The following is a 12,788-nucleotide window of genomic DNA, read 5'->3' on the forward strand; positions in this document are numbered from 1 at the left end:
GTTAAAGAAGTTCATTGCTTTCAATATATGTTAACTCGATAATACTCGTTATGACGTAAAATATCACATGATTGACTTCAATCCACCCAAAGCTGATGTGCTTATTGTAGTCAAAAGAGTAAATACATACATTTGTCTCAAATGCAACAAACAACGTCTAACCAAGAACAGTAATAAAATATATCACACGCTAAGTGTTCCCAGTGCATAGCGTCCGATATAACGGACGGTCTGTAAAACCTAATATAATTTATAAATAATAAAAATTGTTGTTGAAATGGTTTATTTCTCTTACTCTTATTATAAAACAAACAACAAGTATGAATAAAAGTCGTCAGGGAACTTCATGCGGTCCATTTTTATACGACCTAAAATATGCCTAATCCAAATAATGGTTTTACATCCCAAGTATGTTTGGACGAAATCTGTTTCACACAATTTGTGTGCACTTTAAGACCTGCTCTCGAATCGTTTTGAATTTTTTGCATCACATTGTTTTCGCTACTATCAAGTCCGTACTTCCTCAGAAAATTACCCGAAAGCTATAAAAAGCCCTACGGCACCATGTGTAGTGGCAGGAACGCACGATAACACTCGAACGGATCAGCCGATTCGATTTTAAACATGGTCCATATCGGTCTTCTGCTAGGGGTACCTTCCCTACAAAAGTACATCAGTTAGGGTCTGTTTGAAGATCCTTTGGATATAATGCGATATTATGTTTTTCGTGTGCAAGTCCATGCTTCCTGCCATAGCAGTCCAAAAGCTCTAAGTTAAACGGTAACAAACTGAAATGATAGGGCGCACTACCGAGCAAAATAAATTGAAATTTTTCAAATTTCAAACATAGACGTGAAAAAGGCACTCCACTCCCTACATTTTAATCGGATGCGATCCAACGAATGTCATCCATTTCTCAAATTTTAACAACATCCTGATGCAGTTCGACCGGATTAGTGAAAAAGGCACTCCAATTGTTTACATTTTAACTGTATTTGGATGCGATCCAAGGATTGACATCCATTTGTCACATTTTAATTGCATCCGGATGCAGTTCAAAGGAGTCGAGAAAAAGACACTTCGTTCGATACATTTTACAAGCAGTTGCTTAAAATTTTGATATTAAATGAAAAATATCAACCGAAAGTTAAGAACATTTTTACGGTAACTCACTAGAAGAAAATTTCCTAATGGAGTGCTGTTGGAGTACATGTCGAAATCTCAACTCGTGATGGGAAGACAACATAAGAACCCCTTTAGCAGATGAAGCAAGAACATTTCAGCTTGAATAAAATGGAGTGGAAACAACCTTAGTTGAGATTGAATTTATTGAAGAATTTTCATAATTTGTGTTTATGTAATAAATTTTTTAATATACATGTTTTAAACAAATAATAAATGTATTTTCATTGAATCTTTGAACTGAATAAAAACACATTCCTAAGAGCGCCTCAAAATTCAATCAAAAGCACTGCATGAGAACGCGTGCATTGGATGCAAATTAGACTGCATCCTTTTGTACTGTAAAGGTTTAGTTAACATGCAATGCCAAAGGGTGACTTAAAATGCAGTGCTAATAGAGTGCATCTGTCGGTAGCACGCTCTTGTAAAAATTATGAGTGAAAATGGATAATTTGATGTAATTTCAAATAACTTGTACATATGATTTAACTGCATCTTTGGAGGAGAACCTTTTGCTGGGTATCTATCAAAAAGAAATGACTCCCAAAATAAAACCCATTTCCAAAATGGATTATGTCTTCCTTCATGTTCCTCCTCCGCAACACTTTTGACCTTCAATCCAAATACAGTATAATCACGATAATCCGGATACCATATGTTTTGGCGGTGTCCGGATTATCAAATTGTCCGAATTACCGAGTTGTTACGAAAAAAAAACAAAAACATTCATAAATAACGCAACATTTGTTCAATAAAAACATTTTATTTAACATAATCGAAGTTGTATACAAATAAAACTTTGAGAATAGACATCAATTCACCTTTCCCCAATGACATCATCGGAATCATTTATTTCTATTGTCGAGTTCGATTTCCAGGTAAGAAAACATCACATTTTCAACGGTGGCAAAAATACCGCTCAGCATATTTTTGGCGAAATAAGTATGTAATTAAGTAACTTATCTGCAAATGTTGTGATAAGACTCGCTGTTCGGACTCTTTTATGAAAAGTGGGTCCCATTTTATTCAGCTAATATAAATCGGGGTGCACTCATTAATGTGTATGAGATAAGTATTCCCTTGTCCCTTCGTGGATGGTTTTAGGAGATTACCTAAAATTTCGAATGTCTTTAAACGAAAATGGAACCGCTTTTCTAGGCTTGAGTCAGTCATTTCGTCTGCTAGTATAGTAAATTGGCAAGTTTAATAATTTTGTACCTTTTGCTTTTCTATTTCTATTACAGATTTATGTGTTTAGAAGTAACTCGTTCCAATTGTAGGCAGATTGGTCTGTAAAACAAACTTTGAAATATTATATTCTCATCTGTCACATTTTCATGCAATGCGATTTTCTTCACAAACTAAAACAACTTATCGCAAAGTTATTTTACTTTTGACTATTTAAGCCAATTGCAGTCAAATCATATTCAGCACTTTACTTTGCCGAGACCATACTTCGCGTGCAGCTTCAAAAACAGGACTCATTTTTGCCCACAAAGAATAGATTTCGCATAGAATTTATTTTTATATTAATAAAAAACAAAATTACCATTGCAAACAATAAAATAAATAACAGAAATAACTCAATGTAGAAGATAACGAATGAGAGTCCGGATTATTGAGGTAAAAAATTGTCGTGTGTCAGAATCTACAATGTAAATATTTTTTGTCCGGATTTGGGGGTGTCCTAATTATGGAGACTAAACATAATTTTTTCAGCTAGATCATACGTCAAAAGCGGCCCAAAATTCTGACAACCTATTAAATACATAATTATTGGGGAAAATGATTTTGGTTTCGTAGACGGTACTCGATTCTATATTTTACATAGATGAAAGTATCAATTCATGCAGGCTGAGGTTATATCTCTTTCGGCAAAAATGATTTTTTTAGTTAAAATCGAAATGTTGACTTTGACAATTCAATATTTTTATACCCTCAGCCTTTAGGCTAGAAAGGGTATATACACTTTCATACGGGCAAAATGTGCCTCATCGAAATAATGGTTTTAGACCCCAAGTATGTTTGGACGAAATGTGTTTCAGACAATTTGGAGTTGATTTAGCAATGTCCGTCCGTCTGTCTGTCTGTCTGGCTGGCTGGTGCTCAAGATAACTCTCAAACGGATGAACCGATTCGGTTCAAATTATGGCTTTCGTAATATTTTGCCCAAACTTAGTGTAAGTTCGAAGATGGGCTATATCGGTTCACTCCTTCCGGTACCTCCCACACAAAAGTTCGAAAATGTTCGGAAAATTTGTGCGCACGATAACTCTTGAAGGGAGTAACCGATTTGGTCCATACTTTGTCCATCGTGAAACCTGTGCCAGACTTAAATGAGGATTCAATATGGACTCAATCGGTCCACTCCTTCGGGTACCTCCCACACAAAATTTCGAAAAAGTTCAGTTTAGGGCCATCTCTCAAATCGTTTTGATTTTTGTTTTAGCAACTTGTATTCACTGCCCCCCCCCCCCATACGACGGTACAAGTTTCATTAGCGGCAAGTCCATACTTCCTGAGAAAATAGCATGAAAGTTGCAAAAAACCCCTATGACACCGTGTGAGGTGGTTCGAGCGCAAGATAACTCTAGAACGGATCTGCCGATTCGGTCCAAAATTTGGTCTTAGTAATAGTTTGTCCAAACATAGTTTAAGTTCGAAGATAAGTCATATCGGTCCACTCCTTCAGGTACCTCTCCCACAAAATTTTAAAAATGTTCGGAAAAATTGTTCGTACGGTAACTTTTGAAGGGAGTGGCCGAATTGGTCCATACCTTACACATCCTAATATATCTACCAGATATAGATCAGGTTCGAATATGGTCCGGTACCTCTTACACAAAATTTCGGATAAGTTCACTTTAAGACCCGATATCGAATCACTTCGATTTTTGTTGAAGCAACTTGCATTCACTGCCTCAATTACGATGGTAAAAGTTTTTTTAGGGGCAGGTCCATACTTCTTGAGCAAACAGCCCGAAGAGTGTAAAAACCCCCTATGGCACCATATGTTGTGGCTGGAGATCCACTTCCATAACGGTCAATGTCGATCCATTCCTTTTAGATCCTTAATCCTAATCAACATTTTTGTCGTTTCATACGCCCAACATTTTTAAAACCCTCTAGATACATACGTTTTTTGGGAAAAAATTGTTTTAATATACACAGGCTGAGGGTATATCTCTGTCGGCCAAGCCGACTGATACTTTTTTACTTTTTTAAATAGATATTATTAGATAGGGAGATCGGCCCACTCGTTTTCGAGCTATCGCTGGTAGAGGTGGGCGCGTGTCGTGCCGTGAGTAGTGCGTGTTCGTGCCTTCTCGAAAAACGCCGTGTTTGTGCGTGTCGTGCCGGAATACATTTTTGGCCGTGCGTGATCGTGTTTTTTTGTTTGACACGGTTTTGCACGACACGACTAAACACGATCTGCACTATGTGACACGATCGTGCTAAATTTTTGGTCTCCCTTTAGAAGTCGTGCAAGAGACCATACTAAACACAAAAATCGAACAAGAATATAAAATCGACCAAAAAATGCCTAAAATTGTTTGCTTCGTTTTTGTAGTCTGGTACTTATTGCCGTTTTGTTATGGAGAGGCCAGAGTATGAGTGAAAAAAATATGATTTTTGTTTGCAGTTTGTTTTGTCCATGAGAGAAGCAAACACAAAAACAAACATCCTCTTCCCGAATTGGGAAAACAGATTGACTGCCCAAAAAACGTTGTAAGATATTTTAAACACTCGGAGCTAAACAACAAATTGTCGAAAATGTTAAAACAAGATATAAGAACACGTTGCTTGAGAGAATATACCAAGTCCAGAAAGAGATTAAGAGTATTTTGCTACAAAAGAATGAGTTGGATCGTATATCTGACTTAAAGCTTGCTAGAACCTCTATTGGGCTATTGGGTTTTCATAAAATATTCAAAGAGTGTTCTGAAAAATTGAGCTCGGAAAAGTACCCTATTATGCACATTGTTGCCCTTTGATCTAAAAACCTTTTGAAAGTCTGCTCAATTGATACCATCGCACAGAGGCCAATTTTCCAAAAAAACCTGGCCAAAACTCCAAAAAATGAATGGATTTAAACATAACCTTAGGTTCTTATGTTTTTCGGGTCGCTGATTTCATTGTTCGTATTTTTTAACCCTTAGACGGTCAATGCATTGACTCAATTCATTAATAATTTGAAAGCTAAAACTAAACAATCATTTCTTAAACGATTTGTACCAACAATGAATGACACATCTTATAGGGACACTTTTTTTTCCGCCGTCTAAGGAGATGCATTTTTTATTAGCTAATGTAAAAGCAATGTTACTTGATATACAAAGTTAGAACATAGAGTTTTCTATTTACACGAATTTTCCGAGTTTTTGGATCAAAATGGCAAAAAGACGAAAAAGTGAAAACTATATGCAAAGAAATACTCATAACTTCTGTAATATTGGTCCAATTTGAAAAATCTTTTTTAGTATGTTTTGTTGTTTAATAACCTATTTAATAAAAAATAGAAACAAATTTGGCACAGTTGGCTGGGATGCAATTTTCGCGATTTAATATTTAAACTCAATTTTAACAATGATTGACCCCTTCGATTTTTTTGAAATTTTTTTGTATAAAAATGATATCAATTGCAAAAATTTTAAGTCCTACTTGGTAGTGAAATTCAGATAAAAACAATTTTTTCTAAATTTTTTAAAATTTGTCAATAACGTTTTTCCTATGTACCACTGCGCAAAATATGTTATTTTGCCAAAATAATAATAATAATAATATAATAATAATAATAATAATAATAATAATAATAATAATAATAATAATAATAATAATAATAATAATAATAATAATAATAATGATAATAATAATAATAATAATAATAATAATAAACAAAAAACATTGTTCCACAACATCCCATACGGGACAAGGGAGACTTCTCTCATATCAATGAGTGCACCCCGATTCATATTAGCTCAATGATATGGGACCTACTGTTTATCGCCGAGTCCGAACGGCGTGTCTAAAGACACCACTTGTAGAGAAGTTTTACAAGGCTGAAATACTCAGGAAATGTCGCCACCATTACTGAGGGGTATTTTGCCACCGTTGAAAAATGTTTGATGTTGCCTGGCCGGGGAATCGAACCACCGACCTTCTGTGTGAAAGGCGGGCGTGCATACCATTGCACCACGGTGGCAATGGTATGCAATGGTATAATAATAATAATAATAATAATAATAATAATAATAATAATATAATAATAATAATAATAATAATAATAATAATAATAATAATAATAATAATAATAATAATAATAATAATAATAATAATACGTTGCATTTATTTACATTTGTGTTGTTGTTTTATTTAGGAATTTATCGTAAACATCTTAAAAATATCTTTATTTTGCGATTTTAAGAATGGTTTAGAAATTGGTGTACCAGCATTAGTGGGTATTACTGAATTAAACTGAAATTACTGAACTGAATAATTTCATATCCACCACTGTTTTTATGTCGTCTTTGCTTCGCAAAGAATACGAACATAGGAATGTTGCTTCAATAAGCGGGGGTTAGTTCGACTCAAATTGTAGGGCAAACAGCTTTAGGGCCATACAGCAAATTTCTCATTTTGTTTAATTTGCTAGATGGCTTTATTGACCTGTTTATCGATACAGAGTCGGCGAAAAAGGGAACTGATGAAGTTGTTTGGTGACAACTGAAACTATAGTATTCCCTACCCTTCGCCCGCAACTAATCAATTTCATATCCACTTTAAAATATTTTGTTGTTATTCAAACAATTGAATTACAACAAAATATGGACTCAAGCTGAAATAAACACAAAGATGTAAAATTCTGCAGTTCAACAAATAAAAAACGCCAACAATAAAAATAACTCTGTTTTAACGATGTTTAAGATAAATTCCTAAATAAAACAACAAAACAAATGTTAAACAAATATTTTTTAAATTTTTTTTGGTAAAATAACAAATATTTCACACTGGTATAAAGGAAAAATTATATTGACAAATTTTAAAAAATTAAGAAAAAATAGTAATCATTCGAATCCCACTACCAAATAGGACTTAAAATTTTTGTAATTGATCGTAGTTTTATACAAAACAAGTAAAAAAGTGTCAGTCGGCTTTGACGACAGACATATACCCTCAGCCAAATTGAAGTGAAATTTCACCTACGGACAGATCGAATGTATTTAAGCTCTCTTCAGAATTTTGTGGCCCTTTTTGGAATTAAGTGCACAAATGTTTAACTTTTGAGGGGGAGGTACCCTTAGGGAGGACTTATATGGGCCATTTTAGAAGTTAAACTAAAGTTTGACAAAATATTAGAAGATCCTAATTTTGGACAAATTCAAGCGATATCATTCTAGCATTTTAGTGAATTTTTTTAAATTTTGGGGAGAAATACCGGAAATTGTGGGCCGGTATTGCCCCATGAAACTAAGTTTGGATATAATATGACGAAGACCAAATGTCGGAACAAATAGGTTGAACAGTTCGAGATTTATCGTGCGCTCCTGCCAGCCAGACAGACAGACGGACGGACATAGCTGAATCAAATCCAAGTTGTCTGAAACACATTTGGTCCAAACATACTTGGGGTCTAAAACCGTTATTTCGATGAGGCACATTTTGCCCGTATGAAAGTGTATACATATATTCTCGTTAGCATAAATGCTGAGGGTAAAATCGAAGAGGACATTGTTAAAAATTGATTTTAAATATTAAATCGCGAAAATTGAATCCAAGTTCACTGTGCCAAATTGTTTTCTATTTTTTATTGAATACAAAAAAAAAAGATTTTTTTCAAATTGGACCAATATTAAAGAAGTTATGAGTATTCTTTGCATATAGTTTTTACAGAATTCAACTTTTTTAAGGTTCGATATCCCTGGAGCCGTTGGTCGAAAAAAATCAGAAAATATACTGAAATGTTTTGTTAATGAGCAGCATCACCACATCAAAGAATAAAGGAAATCAAACCCTCATATTGAAAAAGTGTCCGATTTCACTCAGAAACCCCCATATGAATATTTTTTAAACAAATAAATGTACACCTATATCGATTTCTATTTTTTTGTAATTTCGTGCGTGTGCATGTTCGTGCCTTCTCGAAAAACGCCGTGGGTGTGCGTGAATGTGCATAAAAATTTCAAAACAATTGCAACTCACTCCGTCACTATAGAAATAAGGCTCAAAATTACGACTTTTTACATTATATTTGTGTCATATCCAGATTTTTATTAGTTAACGGTATCTTTAAGACTGAATAATTCCGATACAAAACAAACATTCTTCACTTCTTTCGTTTAAAAGAACCTGCATAATTGGGTCCAGTATGGGCCCTAAATTCACAGCAGACCCTCGTTTTATGGACTTCAGCAGACTAAATCACTCAAAAACGTGAACAAATTCATTGAATTTATATTGTATGGGCTTCGCATTCAACTCTAAGCTATTTTTAGGGATGGTCCTAGAATATATTCTCCCGTTATACAATTTCCTAGGCCTTTTCCAAACTTATCAAGTGTCTTAAACAAATTATATTAAAATATGCTGTTCTTATTCATAATGTAACTTTTTTAGCTTTATATATTGATGTATTCAGTCTTAAATATACCGTTAACTAATAAAAATTTGGGTATGACACAAATATAATAAAAAGTCGTAATTTTGATCCTTATTTCTATAGTGACGGAGTGAGTTGCAATTGTTTTGACTTGCTAAAATATGATATTTTTTAAGTACGCTATTAAAAGTGGAACGCCGTTATAAGATACAAAAACTTATTGTGGGTGTTTTGTTCGGAGTATGAAGAATATTTTAATGCTGAAAAACAAATGTTGCAAATGTTTTATCCGATACTGTATGTTGTGTTATTCTGTTTGCCTACATATTGTTCATTTCTTATTATAGAGTCTATAAAAATAAATTTTGGGTTATTTTACACTGATATTTGATATTTTTAGTCTAAGCCTTATCTTACACCTCGTACAAATTGCTGCAACATTCAGCTAAATGAGCGTTTCAGTCAGTATCTTATAATGTAACTTCTTTATATATGTACATATAGTGATTTATATTACGTGTAGAATGCGTACCGTTTTCAGCAAGTTCTTCGACAGGTGTTGTGTAGCCCTCTGTTGACTCCGTAAAGAATGTTCCTACTTTCCTGCCACCAATAATAGTCTTAATGGCTTTTTCTTGCATACCGTTGCAAATTACTACACTAACACCACGATCCAAAGCCCATGTGGCTGCTTTGACTTTCGAATCCATGCCACCAGTACCAACCTACAAAAGAAAATGAAAGGAAATGAAAAAAAAGAAAAATGAAAAGAAAATTTTTACAAACCTAAAAGTTGTGAACAAAAAATACAATAATGAAATATTCACTCTAACCGTCTCATGGAGTAATTTCAATACCATTTTACATGTTCAGTCATCATTATACATTTTCAAGCTCCCTCATTAATTTTAAGTTATAATATTAAAACTGAAATATTTTTACTTTTCTTCTACTAAATGGAAACTTGTAAAATGGAGTGACAAAAGGCTGATAATTACTTGATTGTGCGGTTCAAGTCCCACCCAATAAGGATGTTGTAATTACAAAATAATAGAACAAAAAGTTATGAATGGAAGTTGTGAAATTAGATGGAATTGTTCAAGAATACATATAACAATATATTTGCTGCTCGATGCATCTAACTTGGTAAATAGGCTTTAGTATGGTCTAATTCCGTATATTATATAAAAAAGCGCAAACTTCACCTTAGTTTAACCAATTTTAAATTTTTAACAAAGGTTTACACTTTTGCGTCTTTGGGTAAATAAAATGACGATCATGCTACTCTGAATTGCAGAAAAAGGGATCTTCTGCTTCCCTTGCTTCAGGATTAGGGTATATTTTCAATTATCCGAGCTTCACATAAATTTATTGCCGTTCTCACCCCATTGTATGTGGGAATGTGATTAAAATTATATATAATCACATATATTATATTATAAATTACATAGTGATTAAATTATATAGATTATGTACTGGAATAATATTTCTATTATGCGATATTTTTTGGTATACTAACTTACTGTAAATCGGATACAACTGTTGCTCTACTATATTATTTTCTCTATTAAAGGTATTACGAACGTTTCTACTTCGATTTTACTCTAATTTAGCAGTTTATGTTCCAAATATATAATAAACTCAACAATAACAAGACCACTTCGAAATCTTATCGCCAAATTGTACCCATTTTGGGATCAACATTTAAACAAAAACTTAAAAATCGTAAGCATCAACAACTTAAAAATCCTGTCCAAATGTGACCTTACCTAAGCCATATCATATAAACAAAATTTATGGGAAAATAAATATTGATATATGTATTTGACGCACCAAACACGCTGTGTATGTCCAATTTCGATAAATTTTTTAATGTATTTGTCTGGATTTGGAGATTTGGATATAACTCCCATATGTATATATTTTATATATTCACAGTGGTGTAGGGTATTTTATAGTTGGCCCGCAATACTATGATACTTTCCTTAGTGGTTTAGTGATCTATTTTCTACTACTTCTAATTTTGAGTGGCCCTTTTTATACCCTCCACCATAATAATAAACTTTAATAACAAACTTTATTGGAGATATACTCGGTTATATAAATTTTTGAACCGGATATTTCGATACTTGGGTGATTCAGCATAAAATTCCAATTAAACACCAATTCGGTAATTCGATAAACTTGTATTACCCCCATACAAGTTTTCGAATTGGTGTTTAAATGGAATTTTATGCAGAATCACCAAAGTATCAGAATATATATCCTCCAATAAAGTTGTCTAAAGTAACCCTTTAGACTTATTTATATCTTTTTGAATTATATTAAATCCATATGAATTACTTGTCAAAATTGAATTTAACGGTTTCTGCATTGAAATTTGTAACGCAGTTTAAAAACCACTGTAAAATTAACGAAAATACTTAGTATCCACATTTATAAATACTATAAGTAATGAATACTTATAAGATAAAATTTTTACCTTTCTTGGGAAGTTTGAGCTTAAAATTAAAACCACTTTTTATCCATAACTCCAGCGGTAAGCACAAACCTCGCAAGCTTGGAAATAAACACCCTACTTTGCACAAACCTTTCATTTCTTTTACTTCCAAAATATTGATAACGTTTGAGGAATTACGAGGAGGACGTAAGGGACTCTTTGGATCCACAATATTTACAGTCTACTAACCATTCTCTCTTGGATAAAGTCTGACGCTATACATACTCAGCAGCTTTGGCCACCTTCCGATCCCACTGGTTGTCCCTTTGCCCCCTAAACATGGTCCATTCGAGAAGAGAAAACTCAAACCAGCGCGACAACAGAGAAAGCAGAAGGTAATGAAAAAACTAACAAAGTAGTTTGCCGGTAACGTTCAATGCGCACGCTCAAAAATTAATGCGGTAAATACGAATTAGACAAGAAATTTCATAAATCATTAAATGTTAAAATAAAAAGCAAATTTAGATATTGATGGCATTGGTTGAATAACTAAAAGTCTAAGCTAAACTAAAAAAGTCAGAAGTAACTAAAATTCCGAAAAAATCAGCGGTTAAATGTTGCAAGTGATTTGGATAATATTAAAATTTATGTATGCAAAACAAATAATTTTACGGAAATAGCTTAACAAGAAAGAAAAATATTTTTAACAAGTATCTCATAAAATTTATAAGTGGCAAATTGCGTATCGAAACATAACCTAAAAAATCAAGTTTCAGTGGAAATTTCCATACATGTGTAAATGTTAATATTGTGCAAAACAGAGGAAAAGAATTACGATAGTCAACCACAAAACAGCAAAAGTGGGTGCACAAAATAATAGAAAAAAAACGAATTTTGCATAGCGGAGTCTTAACAATTCCCCGTCCACCCTTGTGTTTCAAAATCACCTTTTTATTTGCCCTCACTTTATCTAACTCTCTCCAATTGTTTTTTTTTTTTCATAATCCATACACACCCTTACATACATCATTCAGTTAAAGGAAAAAGTTCTCCTAATTACAACATTCCTTTTGTTTCATGTCTCACATCTTTACATCATTCCTGCTTGTTTCAAATTCCACATATTCCCCTCCTTTCTTGATCGTCTCTCAAAATAATTCTCATCACTTTTTGATGTTGAGTGATAAAGTGTTTCATGAGACATTGTTGCAGAACTACTCATAACCCAATAAAGTTCTCTTGTCTTCCAGCTTTGAGTGCTAGTGTCTAAGAGAAAATGAGTTAATGTTTGGTTCAGAAGAGAATCGTTAGCAAGAAGAAGAAATGTAAATCAAGAAGTTGTAAACAATATTATTTATTTATCCGAGTGGCATAAATTTTATGCAAAACAATTTGACCACATTAGTAAATACAAAAATTTCATTTAAGTTCACCAGCTAAATTCAGTGATTACATGTATGCAATAAGTGAGTGAGATATACATGGCGAATATTTGAAAACAAGAAAGTTTTCGGTAGTTAAATATAATTGGATTCACAAATAATTTAATATTATCGGTTCGGTCGAATA

The 12,788-nt window shown here is 33.2% G+C and overlaps 1 protein-coding gene across 2 annotated transcripts in view; it reads right to left on the reverse strand.

The window, feature by feature from the left end:
• P5CS (Delta[1]-pyrroline-5-carboxylate synthase) overlaps positions 1–12,788 on the reverse strand; it is a 268,880-nt gene that overhangs the window by 117,247 nt on the left and 138,845 nt on the right. For both annotated transcript variants that reach the window (XR_012412190.1, XM_073980203.1), the window contains exon 7: positions 9,312–9,504. Coding sequence is in view for 1 of the 2 variants with exons in the window: in XM_073980203.1 (XP_073836304.1) it covers positions 9,312–9,504 (193 nt within the window). In the remaining variant the exon portion in view is untranslated. The remainder of the gene's footprint in view (positions 1–9,311; positions 9,505–12,788) is intronic.

The sequence above is a fragment of the Musca autumnalis genome, unplaced genomic scaffold, assembly GCF_047663935.1.
Source record: "Musca autumnalis isolate F117 unplaced genomic scaffold, ASM4766393v1 scaffold_4, whole genome shotgun sequence".
NCBI lineage: Eukaryota > Metazoa > Arthropoda > Insecta > Diptera > Muscidae > Musca > Musca autumnalis.